Here is a 22,510-nt window from a genome sequence, read left to right as displayed (position 1 = left end):
GCGGTAGAGGGAGGGAAAGATGGAGAATAGGCTTAAGGAATCCTGTGTCTTATTCCTCAGTCCTTGTACCTTTATTTGTAGTAATGAGGAGGAGAGAAACTAGTTCTACGAGTAATACAAAGTTTAATAAGAAGGATGTCACTTTGTCCTACGGTCTGGTGGTATTCCTCTTCACTTGGAAGTGAGAGGTCTTAGGTTCGAATCTCGTGGATGGCGAATTCGATACCAAATTAGGCTGCCCATTTTATGGCTTAGCCGAACTCCCCCTCCCCTTAGTGTAAAAATATCGATGTACTAAAAAAAAAGTTTAAAAGAAAGATCTTCTAGATCCCGAAGGATTCCTAATATATCTTTACTTAGGATTTACCCAAACGCAATATGTATTAGAATGTAGGGTAATTTTGTATAAAATCAATAAAAAGTTACAATATTGACAATAGATCAACAATATTTATGTTAATTATAAATAGGTCAATTATGTATTATGATACTTAAATGCATTTAAAAATAAACAATAATTACAAAATCTACCACTACAACTATCACCCACTTGAACTGACACACTCTTTCTCATATTTTTATATTTTGGAATAGGTCAAGACGAATTCAGACTTTGCAATGCAATGTCTATTTTCCTGAATTTGATTTTCACATTTGGATTCAGACGCTGCATTGTAATGTCCATTTCCTAGTTCTGCTTTTTCCATCACTCATCATGCGACTCTTGATTTTTACATTTGGATTCATACATTGCAATTGTGGATGCAAATTTCTTCCTCCTTGATCTTGGATAAAATTGCACCTACAAAACAAATAACACCTTAGGTCAAAGCCAAGAGCCTCGCACGCCCACGAAGAAAGGGGGGGCTTTGGCCGAAGAACCTTTGATGCCAAAGTTAGAATTTAGAGAAAAAAGTGTTTGAGAGTTTTTGGGAGTTTTGCAAGAGTGTGGAACTAGTCTTTCAAAGAAAATGGAGTCCTATTTATATAGCATGGCCGGCCCTTGGATTTTTTTGGGGTGTAATGGTGATTAATTTGGTGATTAATGGATTAATTAGGAATTAATCCATTAATTAGCCTAATTAATTTAATTTATATGGAAGGTTTTGAAGATTATGGAATGATTTCCTTGTACAGGATATGGAGTAAGGATGAATGAGATAAATTTGAACTTGTTACCTATTTTGGGCACTCTTGACTCTCCACTGCTCACGTGTAGGAAACCCGGTGTGTCTCGAGGGTAATTTTGTTCTCATTACCTAAAAATCCATGTGTCGCCTCTTGATTATTTTTGGCTCCACAAATGCCCCCAAACCTGCAGGACTGCTTGTAGGAAAGAGCAGCAAGTGTAGAGATCTTCTTGCTCTAGGACTAGTTCCTATTTTGATGTAGATTCTCACTTTAATATGAAATTAGATCATTCTAGGAAAGGGAAATAAATTTCTCTCAAAGCCTATTTAAGTCCACCTTAAGTGGGTTGTTAAATCAACTTTGGAGAACAATTTATTCTACCCCACAAGAAAGAGAAAGCTTAGAGGATATTTGTTCCCCCTCCTCTAGCAATCTTCTACATCTTGCCCGTGCAAAAGATCATCTTTCGTTGATTGCTTCGTCTCTACGCCGCACCGATGTAAAAATTTAATTTTCCTTATCTTCTTCTTGGATAGTGCTGTCGCGGTGCAGCCGTCAGGGTAGTGCGGCACATTGGCTGGCAAGGGCCAGGAGTCAACTTGACATGTGCCAATGAGGTGGTGTGGCAGGGGCCATTGCTTGTGCTGCTCGGCTTGATTGAAGCCAAGGATTAGCTCGGCATGGGTTGAGGAAATGGCGTGGCATGGGTTACGGTTTGGGCTGCCTGTAGGAAATGAGGAAACTGTTTGAGTTTGATTTCTTACTTGCCATAGATGAAGCATTCAAGGATGGAACTGCCAAGATCGGACCAGCTGAAGATGAAGTGTTGGATGAGCAAATTTTTGAGTGCGAAAAATTGCTGTTATCTCTTGACCATTTAGCTTCCTACTCGATCTTCAAGCATTCGATCCTTTAAGCCATGTGGCTTTCTCGTCCTGGAGAGCTTACCCAGATGGGTGTCGGGGAATTAGTTTACCCTCTCGCACTGGAGAGCAGACCCATATGGGTGTCGAGGAATTGGTTTACCCTTTCGCACTGGAGAGCAATTAGTTTATCCTCTCGCACTGGAGAGTATACCCATATGGGTGTCGGGGAATCGGTTTACCCTCTCGCACTGGAGATGAATTAGTTTATCCTCTCGCACTGGAAAGCATACCTATATGGGTGTCGGGGAATTGGTTTACCCTCTCGCACTGGAGAACAATTAGTTTATCCTCTTGCATTGGAGAGCAGACCCTTTTGGGTGTTAGGGAATTGGTTTACCCTCTCACATTGGAGATCAATTGGTTTATCCTCTCACACTGGAGAGCATACCCTTTTGGGTGTCAGGGAATTGGTTTACCCTCTCGCACTGGAGAGCATGGAAATCATTGTCGTGAGTGCAGCTGAGGAAAGCTGGACTACTGGGACAACCGAAATAATCCTTAACCTTCCATCGGTTCTTGGTAGTTGGGCTTGGTGTGTCATTTTGGTACTCGTCTACCCCCGGCGTGCCATTAGGCTGAGCTGCTACATTTGTCGGAACAAAAATAGTCTTTATATCCAACAATCTATATGGGGGTAGTCACGTCTGCTCGATCTTGTCATTGAAAGATGACTCGCTCATGTTGGTCATGTCTTATTGGAGCGCTTTGTCAATACCTTCGTTGCGGGGGAAATTGCGTGATCGCTCGGTCATGAGCCTTTCTACTTCTTTATAAATTTGCCTTTGTTAGGAGTGGCAAAGCTCTCGGTTGCCCCAGTCTTGACCTACCGGTTTAGGCTGCTCTTCTACATGCTCAGCTCATCTATGCTGCGGCAGCGATGCATGTGGTGGATTCCTAGTAGGCGAGGGATTTCGCAGGCTGCTGGTTGAACTTGAGCCGGATTGAGTGACTGTTTCTTTCCGCCCGTCATGATGCCTACCCCGATGTGATTTGGAGGATGCTCCTTACGGGCTTAGCCGCGAATGAACACTTCGCTTGGAAGGCTGCTTATGTTGATTATCGGAGTGTGGCCCCAATCGTGAGTGTATGCTCGTCCGTGGGCCTAGTCGAGAATGCACGCTCCTCCACGTGCTAAGACATGAGTATACGCTATCTCAAGGGCCCAATCGAGAGTGTACTTTGCCCAAACGCTCGGTTTGTGGCAGGTCGAATGATTACTTGTCGGGACGCTGCTGGAGAGGTTCTTCGTCTGCCCTTGTTCTTCTTTGGGACACCTCGTTTGGAACACGTTGCATCTTCGTGCGCTGCAAGTGCTGGTTCCCCAAGGTCGTATGCTGTGCTAGGGCGCTCGTCAACTCTATGACTTGTCGAGACAAGTGTTGTTCGCCATTTGGATTGAAAGAGCTTGGAAGGAATGTTTTTCCTTGAGTAGTGGAAGTATGGTAGACTCCAGGAGCGAGATTTGAGCTGGGAAATGTCAAATTCACAGAAAAATATGGTGAAAATGCTCTCGGTTTGATCATCGGTCCAGAAATTTGGAGCTGGGACGGTTGAACTAGTCTTGGACCGATTTGGATTGCTTAGAAGGCCACGGGGGCAGACTGGGCTACAAGAGCAGGCTGGGCCACGGGAGCAGGCTGCTCGGTGGAAGCAGGTTGAGCCACAGGAGTGGGCTGCTCGGCATGTGGCACACGTGGGTGCGAGTCTAGGGCTCGACTTGGCAACACATTGGGCTTGGAGTGGCATGGCTTGGGTCATGGCCTTGGTGCCATGAGCCTTGGATGGCAGGACCTGGGCTTGCTTTGGTGGCACGGCTCGGGCTGTGGTAGTGGTGCCATGGACCTCGCCACGGGTGGCCACCGCGGTGGTTCTCATATGGAACCTTGTGGTGGTGGTGCCGCTCCCCCTAGGATCACATTTAGTCTCGTGGATCGCCGCGGTCCCATTTCTTGAACATTGGAATTTTCACTCATGGAGTTTTCTAAATTTCTAGCCATTGTATTTCTCTTTTTTCGTTTTATCAAAGAATCTTTGCAAATAAAAAATTCAATAATAAGAACGTACGAAAAATACAAATGGACTAGAAAATAGAGAAAAAACCTTTTTATGCGAGAGTCTTCTACAAGTGTGAATTTCAACTCTCAATGAAAACACCAATTTGTGGATGCAAATTTCTTCCTCCTTGATCTTGGACAAAATTGCACCTTCAAAACAAATAACACCTTAGGTCAAGGCCAAGAGCCTCACGCGCCCATGAAGAATTTTTGTTGGGGGGGGGGGGCGCGCTTTGGCCGAAGAACCTCTGATGCCAAAGTTAGAATTTAGAGAGAAAAGTGTTTGAGAGTTTTTGGGAGTTGTGCAAGAGTGTGGAACTAGTCTTTCAAAGACAATGGAGTCCTATTTATAGAGCATGGCCGGGCCTTGGATGTTTTTTAGGGTGTAATGGTGATTAATTTGGTGATTAATGGATTAATTAGGAATTAATCCATTAATTAGCCTAATTAATTTAATTTATATGGAAGGTTTTGAAGATTATGGAATGATTTCCTTGTAGAGGATATAGAGTAAGGATGGATGAGATAAATTTGAACTTGTTACCTATTTTGGGCACTCTTGACTCTCCACTGCTCGCGTGTAGGAAACCCGGTGTGTCTCAAGGGTAATTTTGTCCTCTTCACCTAAAAATCTATGTGTCGCCTCTTAATTATTTTTGGCTCCACAACAATGAAATGTTCGTTTCCTGGTTCATTTTTTACATTTGGATTCAGACACACTGCAATGTATTGGCTATTTCTTGGATTTTTTATTTCTTTATTTTTTAAAATTTGGATTCAAACACTGCAATGCAGTGTCAGTTTCCTAGTTCTATTTATCTTTATTTTTTAAAATTTGGATTCAAACACTGCAATGCAGTGTCAGTTTCCTAGTTCTATATATATATATATATATTGACATTTTGATTCAAACACTACAATGCAGTGTTCATTTCGTGACTCTGTTTTTTTTTTTTTTTTGGACATTTTTATTTAGATACTGCAAAGCAATGCAATGTCCGTTTTCTGGTTCTGTTTTTTATTTATTTGATTTGGGCTTCAATTAAAACATGTTGAAAACCAATCTGTCTTTCGTTCTTCATCCCAAACCTCTAATCCAACAAAAAATTCCATTCTTTCTCCTTCCTCCATCACTTGTCTCCGTGTGAATTCAATCAACAACATTCTCCCCTCTTGATCTCTCATTGTTATTATGAACTTGATTGACAACCTCTTGCCTAGCCAATGATAAATGAGATTAGCCATGGATTAATGAAATGAGTGGCAAATCGATGAGATATAACAGTTGAACGATAAATTTAGTGGCGACGATGAGATTTTTGTGCCCACTGCTACAACCGAAGAGATTTTTATTGATGGCCTTTAAAGTACAGATTCATGGCTTGTATTGATTCATATATCAACGAGAGAGAGAGAGAGACATTTGGGTTATCTTCACGTAAAAAAAAGAGAGGATTTTTTTGGAGAGGTGATCATAAACCTTTATATGATTTAATTTGGGGCAAAAAAGTAATTTTATAACTATTTATATGGGCTTGAAACCTATGTAACATTCCTTATTGACCAATATCTAATTAACAAAAATATTTCATTGATTAAGTCCAAAATAAAAATTGACCATTGATATATGGTTCATTAGTAAAATTTTTATTGACCATTTACTAAATATGTCACAACATTTTGGGTGATAATTATTTTTTGTGTATTTTCAGTAAAATGCGTTTATGTGCATAAGTATTTGTAAACGGGCCCTTAAACGTAAGCATGAAGCAACAAGGCAATCTGGATGGCCGTAATCCCTTATTAGGAAAGCAGTCAAATATGGATGGCTGTAATCCCTTATTAGGAAAGCAGTCAAATATTTTGTGCAATGCATTTTAAAACAAGCAAATCGAAATTCGAAAGCCAAATAAAATATTCAAATTCCAAATGCAGAATTCATCTGGAAGGTGCTTCTGCCAAATGTGCCTAACCCAGCCAGCCAGTTGCTTTGTTTCTACTTGAGCAGTGGTTCCTTTGCTCTAAAAGGTGCTTCTGCTGCTTTGATTAGTTGATTTTTCCACTAATAGTTGTAGGATGGTCCAAATTAGAGAGCAGTTTATAATTCATTAATCTAAAAGACAAAACTGAAGTGATCAAAACATCACCTTAATGTTGGGGTGAACATAATAAAGCTCTACTTTAAAAAAGATGTTTGTCGCTTTAGCTGGTAGTTTCCTTCCGCATAATTATCTTAATACTCAGAACAAAAGGATATCACTTGTTACAACATAAGTGGAAGAATATTAGGAAATTAATGTTACCCTAAAGTAGGATATATCAATTATGTTGTCTACTTATATATTATAACACTCGAAGTGCCACTTTTTGTTCTGAGTACACATAAAAAGATTTTGTCCAAATGGTCGATGTACTATTTTAGCGACGAGCGAAGGCAACATATAATGTCGTAGTACTGTAGCAACGAAGGCAGGATATAATATGACGTGGTGTTTATGTTATGTACGTTTTGAGCGGCCACCCCCTCCCCCAACTGGTGGTTGAACCAAGAAATTTGGTGGTTCTGGTTCGACAAGCGGAGTAGCTGCTATTGAGGCCGGTATTGTGACTGCGAGCAAATCCATAAAGATAAAGACACTTTCAAAGATAATGATATTGCACTTGATGCGCTTTGGTTATGGAAGTCAAGGAAGGACTACGCTGCATAAGCCTGTGCATTTTCCACTTGAATTGGTGTTGGGCCGCGAATTGCTTGTTTCTCCAAATACTGAGGTGATGCTCTGTTATATCTAATCAAACTTTTTTCTGTGACCCTTATTTCTTCGTGATGAACGACCTGTCCGTAGATAGAGTGTGTATTCTTTACTTCACCTTCTGTCATTTTATGATCAGAGTTGGGGCTTCAGAAATCAGTCACATCTGTAAACAACTAAACATTATGATTACTCTAAACCTCACCCGAGGAAAAGAAGATAAGAAATAATGAATTTTCCCTATGGCCTAGTTGTAGCAAATCTTGGTGTTTTCAATTGCGGTTTGCGTTGGTGCTTATTTTTTGTCTTTTGCTTTGTTTATGTAGGGTCGAAAATACAAACTCGTTGCTACAATAACTCATCACGGGAGAGAGCCGTCAAAGGGGCATTATACAACTAATGCTCTCTATGCCAATGGTCAGTGGCTACGCTTTGATGATGCTTCGGTCACGGCAATTGGGACTGGTAAAGTATTGCATAACCAGGCATATGTCCTCATCTACAAACAAGTGTAAAACGACAGCTGGAACAAGTAACATACTGCATGACCAGGTTTATGTCTTCGCTTACAAGCAATTGTGGAAGAAGGTAACCATGGAGTACTTAGGGGAGAGGAGGTGATGTGCCTTATATGTACATGCCCATCTCCCTATAGTAAGACGTGTTTTGGGTGGAAACCCAAGAACAAATCCGTGAGAGTGTGGCCCAAAGCGGACAATATCTTACTATGCGAACTGGGATGTGACAATTTAGTATCAGAGCCACTCCCCGTCAGGAAATGTGCTGACGAGGGCGTCGGGCGCCTAAGGGGGGTGGATTGTGAGATCCCACATTGCCCGGGGGAGAGGAGGTGATGTGCCTTATATGTACATGTCCACCTCCCTATAATAAGACGCGTTTTGGGTGGAAACCCAAGAGCAAATCCGTGAGGGCGTGGCCCAAAATGGAAAATATCTTACTATGCGAACTATAATGTGACATATGAGGTGTCACCACATCTTGCTGAGGGGTCGATGTTATAAACTTCGGTCAAGTTCCCATCCAATCACCAATGCAAGTGAAAATGGCTGTAACAATTCTTTGAACTTGTCTGATTGCAGCAATTTTCAGTTTTGTTGTGATGTAATATATTTATAGAGAGAAAGAGATAGAGAGGCCGCTGCCCCTAAGAGCAGTTCCAGGGAACCCTCCCCTCAGGCAATACACTATGCTATCCACCAGTGAACAGTAACTGCCCTTAATGAACAGTAACCGCCTTTTGCATCTCCACCGTTGCACTTCAATAGCTCTGGCAATAGACAATAAAATGTTAATATTTTTTTAATTTATAATTAATATTATATTATTTAATTTGTATAAATTAATATTATATTATTAATTTATCTTTTCTAATCCTCTTCCCGAAACTTCTACCATTTTTGTTTTCTTCTTCCTTCCCATTCTCTCACTCCTCTCTTCCTCATTGTTTTCCCTTTCCGAGGGCTCTCACCCACTTTCTTCTTCGAAAATTAAACAAATCAAACTCCAAAACCAAGAAACCTTAATCTCTGGGACTAAAGGATCCTAGTTATACCGTTGCATGCGTCATCGGACCATCACGGTGTAAATCACCATTGAAGCCGAGTTGGAAGCAAGCGAGTTGCCGTGAAGGAGTGAAGGAAGTGAAGGAAAAGCCCATGCGAACCTCAGCGTGAATAGCGAGGGTCTGATTGAAGATGCCAAGGGAATTATCCGCACCATCTCTCTCTCTCTCTCCTCTCTGTGAACTTGAAGAAATTGTATTGTTTATTTTTTGGGAAGCGAGTTGCCGTGAAATTGTATTGTTAATATTTTTTTAATTTATAATTAATATTATATTATTTAATTTGTATAAATTAATATTATATTATTAATTTATCTTTTCTAATCCTCTTCCCGAAACTTCTACCATTTTTGTTTTCTTCTTCCTTCCCATTCTCTCACTCCTCTCTTCCTCATTGTTTTCCCTTTCCGAGGGCTCTTACCCACTTTCTTCTTCGAAAATTAAACAAATCAAACTCCAAAACCAAGAAACCTTAATCTCTGGGACTAAAGGATCCTAGTTATACCGTTGCATGCGTCATCGGACCATCACGGTGTAAATCACCATTGAAGCCGAGTTGGAAGCAAGCGAGTTGCCGTGAAGGAGTGAAGGAAGTGAAGGAAAAGCCCAGGCGAACCTCAGCGTGAATAGCGAGGGTCTGATTGAAGATGCCAAGGGAATTATCCGCACCATCTCTCTCTCTCTCTCCCCTCTGTGAACTTGAAGAAATTGTATTGTTTATTTTTTGGGAAGAAAAGGAAAGAGAATCAAGAAATGGGAAGGCCTGGTAGTGTGGTGGAGTCATCGGCGTCGGCGAGAAGCTCGCCCTCCGTCTCCGGGATATCGACGTCAAGATCGAGCTCTGCGAAGAGCTGTCCAGGCCCGTCCACCACGTGGCTGATGTCGCCCAGACTTTAGCCTTGCGTCACATGCCCTTCAAGCTCTCTGGTTGGCAACTCTTGCCGGGCCTCTCCCTCGGGCTAGCTCGGGCCCCGTCTCTAGCACACGCTGTACCAAGTTGCTCAGGCTTTCTCGCCCTATTTGAGAGCTAGTCCACTGGGCAATTGCCCACGGTGGAATTGCTCTAATTATATCAAGTGAATGTTTTGATATTAATTATCAATTATATCAAGCGAATGCTGCTTAACAACGTTTATGAGCATGAGTAGTTATGTACTAAGCATTCCTAAACAGGCCCTAAAACGTAAGCATACAACAAAAAGGCAATCTGGATGGCTGAAATTACTTGTTCAGAAAGCAATCAAACATTTTATGCCATGTTTTGGCATGTATTCTCACTTCTAACATTCTCTTTGTTAAGAAAGCAGTAAAACATTTTGTGCAATCTTGTTGAATACTGACATGTGATTAACATGTGATTCATTCTTGTGAGTAAAGTTGTGTCAGTGTTTGGCAGCAAAGTTGATGAAATATATCGAATCTAACTTTGAAGGGTTAATTGGTTAAATTTCAAATAGTTCACAGGTTAATTTTTCAAAAGTTAATTCATGAGGTCTTTAAAATGTGGTAATAGTTCATAGAGTCAAACAATAATTTACCCTAATTGAAGACGAATAAATTCTCTTTAACACAGCGTCAAGAGTGTGTTGATAACGTGTTGTGGTCTGTATTTAATTAAGAGGTGCGACAAACGGAGGGAGAGATGGAGAATAGGCTTGAGGAATTCTGTCTTATTCCTTAGTCCTTGTGCCTTTATTTATAGTAAGGGGCTTTTTTTTTTTTATTTTTTTATTTTTTATCACAGATGGTCATTGAGATTAATCAAACTCATCATTTTAGTCACTCACCTTCAAAATCAATCAATGTCGTCCCTAACGTTCATTACCCCACATCAATTTGGTATTTCCGTTAAGATCCCGTTAACTATTCTGTTAGTTTTTAAGTAGGACCCACAAATCCAATAAAATTGTGACACGTGAATTACACAAAATAAGAGTTTTTATCGCAAATTGTCACTCACATTGATCCAACTCCTGATTTTGATCCCTGAGTTTCAAAATTCGATAAATTTGGTCCCTAAATTTCACTACACATCAATTTAGTCATTCCATTAAAATTTCATCAATATTTTTTGTTTGTGTCTTATTTCTCAGTCTTTGTGCCTCTATTTATAGAAATAAGGAGGAGACTCTCTCCAAGTAATACAAAGTTTAATCGGAAAGATCTTCTAGATCTTGAATTATTCCTAATATATCTCTACTTAGGGTTTACACTAACGCAATATGTACTATAATGTATGTCACAACATTTTAGGTATTTTATAAGTATTTGTAAAGGGGCCTTAAACGTAAGCATGAAGCAACAAGGCAATCTGGATGGCTGTAATCCCTTATTAGGAAAGCAGTCAAACATTTTTGTGCAATGCATTTTTGTGCAATGCATTTTTAAACAAGCAAATCGAAATTCGAAAGCCAAATAAAATATTTAAATTCCAAAAGCAGAATTCATCTGAAAGGTGCTTCTGCCAAAATTGCCCAACCCAGCCACAGCCAGTTGCTTTGCTTCAACTTGAGCAGTGGTCCCCTTGCTCCAAAAGGTGCTTCTGCAGCTATCAATAAAAGGAGCTTCTGCTGCTTTGATTAGTTGATTTTTCCACTAATAGTAGTAGGATGGTCCAAATTAGAGAGCTGTTTATAAATAATTAATCTAAAAAAAGCAAAACTGAAGTGATCCAAACATCACCTTAATTGTTTGGGTGAACATAATAAAGCTCTACTTTAAAAAAGATGTTTGTCGCTTTAGATGGTAGTTTCCTTCGGGAAGAGATCCCCTTCGGATCTCTCCCACCAATTCTTAGGGATCCGGAGATCTGGATTCTTGAAATTTAATTTAACAGCTACAATTATTATAATTTTAGAAGAATCTCCTGTTTGTTGCCGTTGGATCAAATTTCAAGGATCCGGATCTCCGGATCCCTAGGATTTGGTGGGAGAGATCGGGAGGGGATCTCTTCCCGTTTCCTTCCGCATTAATTCAATTATCTTAATCACTTTAGAGATTTTTCAACATACTCGAAACAAAAGATGGTACATCAAATGTTATAACATAAGTTGACGGACATTCAAAAATTAATATATCCTAAAGCGGGATATATGAACTCCGTTGTCTACTAATTTATTATAGCACGTGTGGTACTGCTTTATATTCCAATTTCACCCTCGTCCAAATGGTTGTTGTACTACTTTAACAGCGAACGAAGGCAACATATAATGTCGTAGTACTGTAGCAACGAAGGCAGGAGATAATATGAAGTGGTGCTTGTGTTATGTACGTTTTGACAGGCCCTCCCTAAGTGGTGGTTGAACCAAGAAATTTGGTGGTTCGGGTTCGACAACCGGAGTTGCTGCTATTCAGACGAGCTCAAATAATTTTATTATTTTGTTTTCTTTTATTTGGTATATAGAAGCATAAAAATAATGAAATCATAGAGGCATTCCTTCCATTATTCAAGCTTGAATTTTTTAAATGTAAATTCGTTTCTGCCCAAGGTTAGCAATGATGACTAACGATGGCGTCTATGGGGCAGGAGACATTCTCTCTTGCAATTAATACATAGTCCTAGTGGCATCACGTGCTTAATAGATACTTGATACATAGTGGATTGGTTACTTACAAGCATCTCTCATTTGGTAGGGTAACTGGGCTCGGATCTTGGCCACTAGCAGCTAGGGACTAGGAATCGATAAAGCAGATCCTAGCTTAAAAATGCACATGATAGGATAGTTTACATATCTATCCGCTATTCGACAACATCTATGAAGAAGAATAACAAGTAAGAGATCAAATTCCATTACATCAATACACCATCACTCTATTTTTCTATGCCAATGATATAACGTTGTGTAATTTTTTTTTTTTTTTTTTTTTTTTTTTTCACATAATATTGTATTATTGGTATGAAACACCATAGTAACAGTGTACCCATATAATAGAAGCTCTTCTCCATAAGTTGGGGTTGTCAAGTTTTGTGAAAAGCCATCATAATGTCTTTCTTTGTGTTGCTCAATCTCCTAATTAAATGTCTTTTAGTCCATGCACATTCAATGACGTTCACTTCATTTTGTTGGACGATAATTGCAATGCATTAATGTTTGTTTAAGAATAATTAATTAGATTAAGCATGGAACTATAAAATATGTGATTAACAAAGAAATAGTCAAGTGGAAGACATGAAGAATCTATATAATGCAAATCTAGAAAGTAAGAACTTAAAAAGAAAAATCATTTACATATGATATAAGTCGGATAATGTAACATGTTATGTTCTCTTATTTAATGTGTCACATACACGATTAATAACACGATAACGTAGAATACCAAATTTCACTGATTAAGAGAAGAATATGTGTGAGGTTGGAAACACCCCCAAAAGTGAAAGAATAGATCCTTTGGCTCTTATGCTAAGCAAACTGTTTATCTAGTGGGGATTTGGGAATTAAACATCTCTTCAGTATTTTATGTTGGTGATCTAGCTCTGCCTGCCATATTCTCAGACTGTCATTGTCTCTCAAGATTCATCTCATAAGAATTCAGCCTGTCTTCCCCATGATAGAAACTCTTTTGTAACTAAAGAAATTATGTGGCAAGTATGTATTGGACAAGTAGTAAAACTTCTTGACTGCGTGGAAAATATTTATTGAACGGTTCATGCCATTAAGACTATGTCTCAGTTGTAAGAGAGTTTATCTCCTTCAACAGACGAGCAACACATTTTTGAATACGTGACAAACATCTATTGAACTATTGATAGTAGTTCTTTAGTAGCAACTTAAAAATTGCATCACAAATGATCACATATGTAACTAGAAAGAGTATCATTGACTTCAAAACTTGTTGAACCATAAAATCCTAATTACAATTGATTGGAAATTTGTCCCTAGAACTTTACACACAAATCTCTGAAACAAAGTTTAAAAAAAAAAAAATATACAAGTAAAATATGTTACAACAAAAACACAAGCCCAAAACCAAACTCCAAAACATTTGAGGCTTAAAATTTGCCCTCTCTAGCTCGGTAAACTCTTTATTCTTTCTGAAACTATGAACAAGTCCCTCTATCTTGTCACAAAACAGTGGGAAATTCCTCTGAACTTTTTGCTGAATTGGTATCTTCCTCTCTGGTTTTAGAGGGTTTTGCAACCCACCAAACTCTCAAGCTCTTATCAAGTCCTCCACTATACAACATGAATCCACCGCCGACATTATATGTTGCTGCCTGCAAGCACTTCACTGGCCCTTCATGGCCGCTAATCACCCCAAATTTACAAAGCTTACCAAAAGCCTCCATCTTCCATATGCCTATGCTCTTATCCGCCGAGCCGCTGCACAACATCTCCCCCATCAAACACATTGACAAAACCGCCATTCGATGCGCTTTTGTTTCGCAAACCAGCTTCCAACTCACCTCAAGTTGGTTGTGAACATCACTACCATTTGAAATGCTACTACTACTCGCTTCCCATCCCATCACAAACCCGTCCGAGCCACCTCCATAAACCCATCTCCCATCCTCAGAAACGATCACGGAGTTAAGCGAAGCATCATTATGCCCCTGCAAAATACCCTTCAAACAGTGTGTGCTCTTCTTCCCCTTTTTTCCCCAAGCTTTGATTTTCCCATCTGCAGAAGCCGAATACACAATCCCTTTACTTGCCACCAACCCGTTGATTGCATCGTCGTGAGCCTTAATCGACTCTACGCACTTCAAATCCGAAATCCTCCACACCTTGAGCGTCTTGTCCCATGATCCAGAGTAAATCAACTCGTTATGGAAAGCCAAACACGATATACTATCTGCATGTTCGATCCACAACCGCTTGTGATGTCTTCGAGTTTGGACATAATTACTTTGCTTCATGAACTTTCCCAAATAGTCTTTTGTTGTGGGAAGCGTGTCGACAAGCCTAAACACATTCTCCGACCTCCGCGAAACCTTCCAAACCCTGATCTTGCTGTCCTGGTGCGCTGTAAACACCTTGTTTCCGACAGCAACAACCGCCTTGACGCTTCCATCGCCTTGTCCGAATTTCATGAACGGACTAAAATCCGGCTGTTGCCAAACTATGATGTCTTTGCCTTGAGAGGCGCTGAGGATGAATTCACCACACAAGGCTAGACACGAAACCGAACCTACGTGTCCGGAGAGCACCGCCAACGATCGATAAGAGAAGGACCCCAATAAGGGTATGCAGGGAAATTGATACTTGACGTGATCTTGAAGTGAAAAGGGGCCTGAATCCGGCGGGCTTTCATCAGTCTCGCGGGTCATGCTACTGCTTCTGGTGGTGCTTGCTGCTGAGGCAGAGAGCAAGGGACTTGTTGAGAGACGCTTGTTTTCTAACAGAGTGGAATTCATTGGATGAAACATGGTCAGAGAGAGAGAGAGGTGGTGCTCAAAGAAGAGAGAGAGAGAGAGAGAGAGAGAGGAGCGGATTAGGAGACACGGATTCTTAGTGGAAAAATCAGGGACATTTATATTCAAATGGGGAGAGAAAGAGCGGATTAGGAGACACGGATTCTTAGTGGAAAAATCAGGGACATATATGTTTAAATGGGGTGAGAAGGAGGTGGTGCAACGGCTACTTTGACATGCAGGGAAGAAAAATAATTTTAACTCAAAACGCACAACATGCCCCTTCGTTTTTTAGTTGTCAATAGAGTTATTTTGGTCGAAAAATTAAAAAAGAGACTGATTTATTAGTGAGATTTTTCAGTGTGTCGATAATACAGTCTGATACAATAAGTATAATAATAAAATTAGTTAGAATTTGAAAATAATTTTTTTAATCATTTGTGTTATAACACTTCGTGTACCGATCCGTGTTTCCGACACATTAAAAATTTCTTTGAGTTTTAGAGCTTTTATTTGGTTATTTATTTATTTATTTTATTCCGTTTAGAGGGTTGTCCGTTGAACAATCATAGCATATTCTAAGACAATGTGTGCCTAACCCTAAGCTAAGGATAAAAAGAAAGGAAAATATTTTCTCATGCCGTATGATGCAAGAAACAACCTAGAGAGGAAAAAAGAAAGAGAAGATTTGTCATGGCTGCTCGTGGGAATGGGATACTTGTTTCCTTTTGGTTTAAGGATCGTGTGAAGTGCAATAACATTCCCTAGATTCATTATTTTCTTACAAAAGGAGCTAATTGGAATATGCTCCTTTTATTTAGAAATGTTTTACTTTTCTTTTTACAAGCAATATTGAAGAGCGAGAATTTAAAATCCTTTGAAGTAAAGAAGAAATGCTCATTTGAGATATAAAATCCTTGTATTTTTTAATGTTCTACCATTTAACAATCAAAGCAATTCTATAACTATCTTTTTTTTTTTTTTACCTTCTGACACTATTACGTACTTACAGGAATAAAAATTACAAAAATATTCAATTTAGAATATGAGAAGCTAAAATACTGAGTGCCAAAATTCTAATCAGACTTCTTTTATGAACATAAATCACAGTTTTGGAGCTTTGTATTTGAGTAGTAATGTACCTCAATTGCCTAATTAGTTGGACCATGGTCAAATATAAGACAACGTTGGACCTGTATCCTCCAATGTTTGCATGTGATTCAACATTCTAGTGAATAGGGTATTAGGGTTCTATTCATACATCTCGGATTCGAAACTTCTCATCTCTTAAATTATTGTAATAGCTGCGAACTCTTCTTCCTCTCCTCTCTCTTCTCCATAATACTAATCGTTTAAAAAAAAAAAAAAAAAAAAAAAAAACATATGACTCATTACGCGTTAAATTTAGAAAATTGATAGCTTTGTTTCCACCATATATAAAGTGCTTTGGTTAAGCTCTAAGCACCCAATTCACATGAATCACGTGAATTCATACGCCAATTAACAACTTAATTTTGACAACTTAATTGTTTCTTCTCCGACTAAGTGGAAAATACACAAAAGAAAAAGACAAAGAAAGATTAGAGGCTAGTTAGAAGCATGCATTTCAACCTAAAGCTTTTGGTCCAAGTATATTTAGTTAAATATTGCAAAGCTTTACTACCCTTTAGCTTTAATATATTCGACCACCAGCTCTGATTATTGACCCCAATATTCCCAAAATATTACTACCTTTTCTTCGCCAAATATTAAACGCATTTCAGGAAAATGGTCGGTTCGAGCTCTAACCTTTTGAGTTATAATAACATGAACATGTCAATGTTATCTCTTCTCTCTCTGAGAGCTTAATTAACGTCGAAATTTTCCGCATCGAACAACGTGTTTCCCAAGAAATTGGGGGAGAAGTCACCAGGAAGACATGGGACTAAAAAACATCAAAGAAAGGAGACAGAGCCCAAAAGTGTATATAATAATATAACCAAACAGAAGTAGTCTCATGATTATGTCGGGATGGTTGTTTTGTTTAAGGTTATTTACATAATGAAATCGGATTTACACCAATGTGAACTAGTTCTAATTTGGATGAATTACGATATATCTTGTATAGGTTATATTTGTATGATTTTATAGACGAATCTAAGTTGAAATATGATCGATTCGATTTTATACATCAACAAGGTTCAATCAGTATTCATAAACTATTCATAAACTTAGACACTCTTAACATACACAGTATTAAGAAATAGAAGAAGGATAATTGAACCTAACATGTAACATGTATTAAGGTGCAAACAAAGCAAAGAATAATAATAACTATACATCTAACATGTACAGTAGTTTCTGAATATTGAGGTTTACATTTACACTTGACATACTAACTAATGTGACATAAATAGAATGACATGGTAACATTGTTAAATGAATATATATATATATATAAAACATGACATTCCTTGAACATAGATATATTCCTTGTAAGCAAATGCAAGTGACCAACAGATTGCTGGGGAGAGTATTTGTTGTTTGCTTCTCTGTCCTTCTAAAGTAAATGTCAGTCAGTCATTTAGTGAGTGAGAGGTTTTAGGTTTGATTTTAGCCAATTGCGAATTTGAACCACATTATTGCTAGCTCATTGTGAGGTTTAGCTTACTTCCCCACCCTTTTAGTGTAGATAATATCATTTGTTTAAAAAAAAAAAAAGTGAATGTTAGTCTACTTCGAGTTAAAAATGTTGATTCGAAAATCACACAATAAACGAGCTATAATTTAGTATTGAACTCGCCATTTAAAAGAATCAGACCACAAACTTCCTATTAAAAGGAGAAAGAAAGTGGCTTGCTAATTGTTGATTTAGTTTCCAACAAGGCATGCAAATTGAAGCTCATTGAAGTCCTAGTTTATACTAAGTTAAGTTTGGGACATCTAAGATAAGGTCAAACATGCATGACTAGGAAACTTGAAACTGGCATCTTCGAACCCATTGTTTTCAGGTAAAATATTGCTAAATACACATCTTTTTTCTCCTCTTACACACTCATATTTAATTTTGTCTGTAATTTTTATTTGATTTATTCAATTCATGTATTGGGAGGCGTCTTATGATTAGGTACTCTCAACGAACCAATGTTTATTTATTTATGTTTGGATTGATCACCGAAACAAATGAAATAATTATGTTAATTTCTGAAAATGAAATATTCCAACAAGCAAGATGACACGAAAAAGTTTTGGTGTGCTGGACCCAAAGTTTGTTCCAATGTATGGGCCGGCCCAAGATCAAGGCCAGCAAGAAACAAGTCTTGGGCCTCCTCCTTTTCATCCTATTTGGTGAAGGATAATGGGATATAAAGCTTAAAATTTTGAACTTTTCATCCTATGACTGACCTCCTTTGAATTGGCAGAGCTTCATTACCAGTGAAACATTACTGTTTTGAATTTGCTGCTCTATATTTGCACTAAAAGATTACTCTCTGTTTAGGTTGAAGGCTTTGAAGGCTTTGGCAGCAGTACATTAACACTAATTTTCGTTGGCGATGCTACATTTGCACTAACTATTACTCTTTTTTAATTGGAGGCGCTATATTTACACTAAAACACTAGTCTCCTTTAAATTAGCAATGTTGGCGGCCTTTTACCATAGTGGTGGAAATGTGTTGAGCATTTGCATGATGGTATGGGTTCAAACCTCATCATTGTCCACCTGATATGTCAAATAATAATGTCATTTAATAAATTTTTTACTTTTTTGTGGAGTCCAATGATTAAAGCAACCAATCAAATATTTCAAAAATATAACAACATTTAATATATATTATATTAATTTATTAAAATATCATTTATAAATTTGACAGTAAAAGACTTTGTCTTCAAATGACTCAGTGTCACCTAAAAAACTGAAGGCTCGTTTGGAGAGAGCTTATTGTCATTTTTGACTGTTGTATGCCTATGTGACAATTTTGACATCTCATTTGAAGATGCTCTTAAGGTTTAATTAATTCTCGTCACTAAAAATTTTTCTTTAAAAAAAAAATGAGAAACCAAGTAGCTCTTAGGTAAGTGGTAATTAAATTTTCTAGGTTCGGGTTCCTACTTCCACATTTGGTTCCCTTAGGAAAAGTTATACCGCAGTAGGAAACGACATGAAGCATCTTGTTCATGTCAACCACCTCCTCCACCTCTTTGGTGACGTGGTTGCAAGCACAGTGAATGTCCACCTTCTTTATCACATCGCAGCATCCTTGAGATGGATCTGTCGTGGGCGAACCCTTTTGCACATAAGCTGCGCATTGTGTTATAATGTCCACAAGGTCACCTTCACATGATTCCTGCCCAACAACCAACTTTATTTCGCCAGAGAGTACAACTCCGATCAACGCAACGACGGCCAAAACCACGAAATTACGAAGTTTAAGCATTTCCATCTCTAGGTCTACTCTCTGTCTGTCTCTCTGTCTCTCTGTCTCTCTGTCTCTCTGTCTCTCTGTGGTTGGGTGTGGGGGTGAGTGGTTGATAAGGATTTTGGGACCTGGATTTTGATAGGGAAAAAATCCACTTTAAGAGATCCTCATTCGCAAAATCAACTATTGGATTTTGTACTTAAAATGATTCAAATCAACTATTCGATTCTATATAATATATGAGTTTAAATTACTGATATTTGAGAAAGAACAAACAAGTAAAAGAGGGAGAAAAAGAAATTGAGATTCTATCATAAAATCAATTTTTAATATAAGAAATAGTTTAATTTACTTATAAGTTCATGCAAAGTTATCCTTTCATCGATGCGACTTTGGCCAAGGAAGGAACATTCTCAACCTTGGGTTCCAAAACTTGAAACAAGATTATGCCTTATGCTACGAAATTCAATCTTCTTCACCGCCTTCACCTGCTCAACTATATTTGTGAAAATATATGTGTGCTGAACAGGAATCAAGTTGTAAGGACAAACATTCTCAAAGGAAATGAGCATGTTTACAGTGAAAGTGGTTTGACCGTCTGAATGTTGAGCCCTAAAAATTACCTATGAGTAACCAATCATAGAACACCTTATTTCGTTGGGGAAGCTAACAAAGTGACATCTTTCGACGAAAGAATCAAAGACTTCTCGTCAGCTGAGAGTTGGGTAGATAACCAATCGAACTAGGAATATAATAGTGATGTTAATCCAAATTGAAGATACTCCTAGATCGACTGATTCTATAGCTCCAATGATGTTTATCACACTGAATATGTCACCAATTTGTCAACCCAGTGATGTTAATCCACGCTGAATATGTGTTGATGAGGATGTTATTTCTTAGGGGTCTAAGAACGGTTTCAGGTAGAGCGTTGAGTTGAAAGTCTTTTCAATGTTTCAATTCCTCATGTATTTATATGAACAAATTTCCTTGATGCCCAAGTCTGCCGAGTTGCAAAATTCTGATAATATTATGATTCATTGGCATATTCTCTAAATGTGCTTAGAATTATTCTCGGCTGAAACTGTATCGTCGTAAAATCTCGCCCTCTTCAACTAGAACTCTGAACTTAAACGTGCGACTGATTCATTCTTTATCCAGTTAGCCTCAAGTTTCTTGGCCAAGCCATCAACATCTCGCTACTAGATCAAGAAATTCTCTATTGAGCCGAGGTTTGGAGCTACCTTTTTGGGCTGACTTCAATTTGGCAACATCTCGCTACTAGATCAAGAAATTCTCTATTGAGCCGAGGTTTGGAGCTACCTTTTTGGGCTGACTTCAATTTGGCGTAATGTGAATTTAAGAGCCAAACAAGTTCTCCGTATAATTGATGACACCCTGTGGTTGATGTTTGTTGTTTAATCAAATTTCTTAATTCCTTGAATTGCACTTACAAAATGAGGAGTTACCAGTACAAACAAAGATTAATAACTAAATATGAAGTTGTTCCTAAGCAGTTCATAATTTTTTTTTTTTAAAGGAGGAGGTGGTGGGTTAACCTTCACAATGAGTTAGCAATAATGTGATTTAGATTCGTTTTTGGCGAGAATCGAACATAAGACCTCTCACTTACAAATGAAGAGAAATATCATTGCACCGTAGTATTAAGTTGCTGAAGAGTCCCTAATCTAACAATTCATAACAAAATAAAAATTAAAATAAAGAAAAATTTACCTTATATTGGACCCTTCGAATAAGTTCACATCAACGATAAAGTACATATTAATTGTTCCAAATATATCATTACATCATATGACTTAGTCTTTTTTAGTTCTTCCATTGGATGCCACTTTGTCTACAACCACAAGCACATATCTAACGCTTCAACCACTAACAGGAGGAACTGTATAACCTGCAGTACATATGTAAACTTTGTTAGAACAATGATCTCCAATATACCAAATTCTGCAGAAAAACATATATATATATATATATGTATATGTATTAATATTATCGTTTAATTCCTCTGTTTTGTGTTAAGTCCAACCACTTATAAGTTCTCCTACAACAAATAATTTATATATTATATGTGTGGGTATATATTATTGAGATTATAAATTAATTGAATAAGAGAGAGAGAGAGAGAGAGAGAGCTAGGTTAGGGTTCTCACTTCCACACTTCATTCCCTTAGGAACAGGTTTACCGCAGTAGGAAACGACATGAACAACCTTATTCATGTCAACCATCTGTTCCACCTTCTTGGTCACGTGCTTACATGCGCATGGAATGTCCACTTGCCTAATCAACTCGCAGCATGCCTCAGATGGATCTGTCATGGGCGTGCCCTTTTGCACATAGGCTGCGCATTGTGTTACAAGTCCTCCAATGTCAGCTCCGCATAACTGCCCAACAACCCCGCCAATTTCAACGGAGAATACAACTCCGGTGATGAAAAGGACGGCCAAACCTGCAAAGCGAAAATTGAGCATTTCCATTTCTCTTTCTTTTGTGTTTTTGTTTGCTGTTCCCTCTGTGTTGGATGTGTATGTTGTGGGGGGGTGGGGGTGAGTTGCGTGGTTTATATAAGGATTTTGAGGAAGCCATTTGAGGACACTTCGCATTTAGGATCCGGGATTTGGTACATCTGTGCATAACTTACGTTACATTTTTGGTTTGCTTTTATGAAGGGTTGAATCTTACATGTGAACTCTTTTTACTTTTTAGACTAATTGTACAAAACGGAAGCGGATTTATCTCTTTATTTACGTTTCTTTTTCCAAAATTCTTCTCTTCTATCTCACTTTACTCAAATTTTTATGCTCCACTAATTAGAATCCCATATTGAAAAGGAAAAATCTACTTAGGAGATCCTCATCTCGTACACAATAAATAAAACAATCGAAGAAAATAAACTATGAAATTCTTTTTTTAATGATTTTAAATATAGATTATCAATTAGTACTATAGTCTAGTGATATTCTCTTCACGTGTGAGGTGAGAGATTTTAGGTGAATCCACTAACAATTTACTTCTTCACCTCTTAGGGCTAGTTTGAGATTGTTGTTCTTCTTTAGGGAAAAAAAAAAAAAAAAAACTACTTGATGTGCTTTAAGAATAATTAGTTGTAACATAAAGCAGTTGAGCGTTTGATAAATTGTATTTTTAAAAGTGTTGTGAATGAAAAGTTGCATAAAAGCATTTGGTAAATTTAATGTGTGACGGCCTGTCCCTAATTTTCCATGTAAATTTCTTACCGAGTATGTAAAATGACGTTTATGTCCTTATTGGCAAAGGGGAACCTGACGTGGACCTAG

At 38.2% G+C, this 22,510-nt stretch overlaps 3 protein-coding genes across 3 annotated transcripts; all 3 read right to left on the bottom strand.

Annotated features, from left to right (window-relative positions):
* Positions 1-13,273: 13,273 nt before the first annotated feature.
* Positions 13,274-14,813, bottom strand: LOC137746714 (protein JINGUBANG-like). The gene has a single exon (XM_068486717.1). It carries the CDS (start codon positions 14,811-14,813, stop codon positions 13,509-13,511), a length of 1,305 nt encoding a protein of 434 aa, XP_068342818.1. The 3' UTR covers positions 13,274-13,508.
* A 3,674-nt stretch (positions 14,814-18,487) lies between these two features.
* LOC137748076 (uncharacterized) lies at positions 18,488-19,219 on the bottom strand. Its single transcript, XM_068488170.1, has 2 exons — positions 18,922-19,219; positions 18,488-18,498 (listed from the first exon to the last, which is right to left on the bottom strand). The coding sequence occupies exons 1-2, from the start codon at positions 19,217-19,219 to the stop codon at positions 18,488-18,490; spliced, it is 309 nt and encodes a 102-aa protein (XP_068344271.1).
* Positions 19,220-21,078: 1,859 nt separating this feature from the next.
* Positions 21,079-21,691, bottom strand: LOC137748075 (uncharacterized). Its single transcript, XM_068488169.1, has 2 exons — positions 21,367-21,691; positions 21,079-21,107 (listed from the first exon to the last, which is right to left on the bottom strand). Exons 1-2 carry the CDS (start codon positions 21,689-21,691, stop codon positions 21,079-21,081), a joined length of 354 nt encoding a protein of 117 aa, XP_068344270.1.
* Positions 21,692-22,510: the final 819 nt, after the last annotated feature.

This window comes from Pyrus communis, chromosome 10 (genome assembly GCF_963583255.1).
Source record: "Pyrus communis chromosome 10, drPyrComm1.1, whole genome shotgun sequence".
Taxonomy (NCBI): domain Eukaryota; kingdom Viridiplantae; phylum Streptophyta; class Magnoliopsida; order Rosales; family Rosaceae; genus Pyrus; species Pyrus communis.
The sequence above is the reverse complement of the archived record's forward strand: the minus strand, read 5'-3'. Positions and strand labels throughout refer to the sequence as shown.

Coding starts and splice junctions, on each gene's coding strand:
- LOC137746714 (XM_068486717.1), bottom strand. CDS start 14,813: ATGTTTCATCCAATGAATTCCACTCTGTTAGAAAACAAGCGTCTCTCA.
- LOC137748076 (XM_068488170.1), bottom strand. CDS start 19,219: ATGGAAATGCTTAAACTTCGTAATTTCGTGGTTTTGGCCGTCGTTGCG.
- LOC137748075 (XM_068488169.1), bottom strand. CDS start 21,691: ATGGAAATGCTCAATTTTCGCTTTGCAGGTTTGGCCGTCCTTTTCATC. Junction 21,108..21,366: donor TAAGGGAATGAAGTGTGGAA/GTGAGAACCCTA, acceptor TATGTACTGCAG/GTTATACAGTTCCTCCTGTT.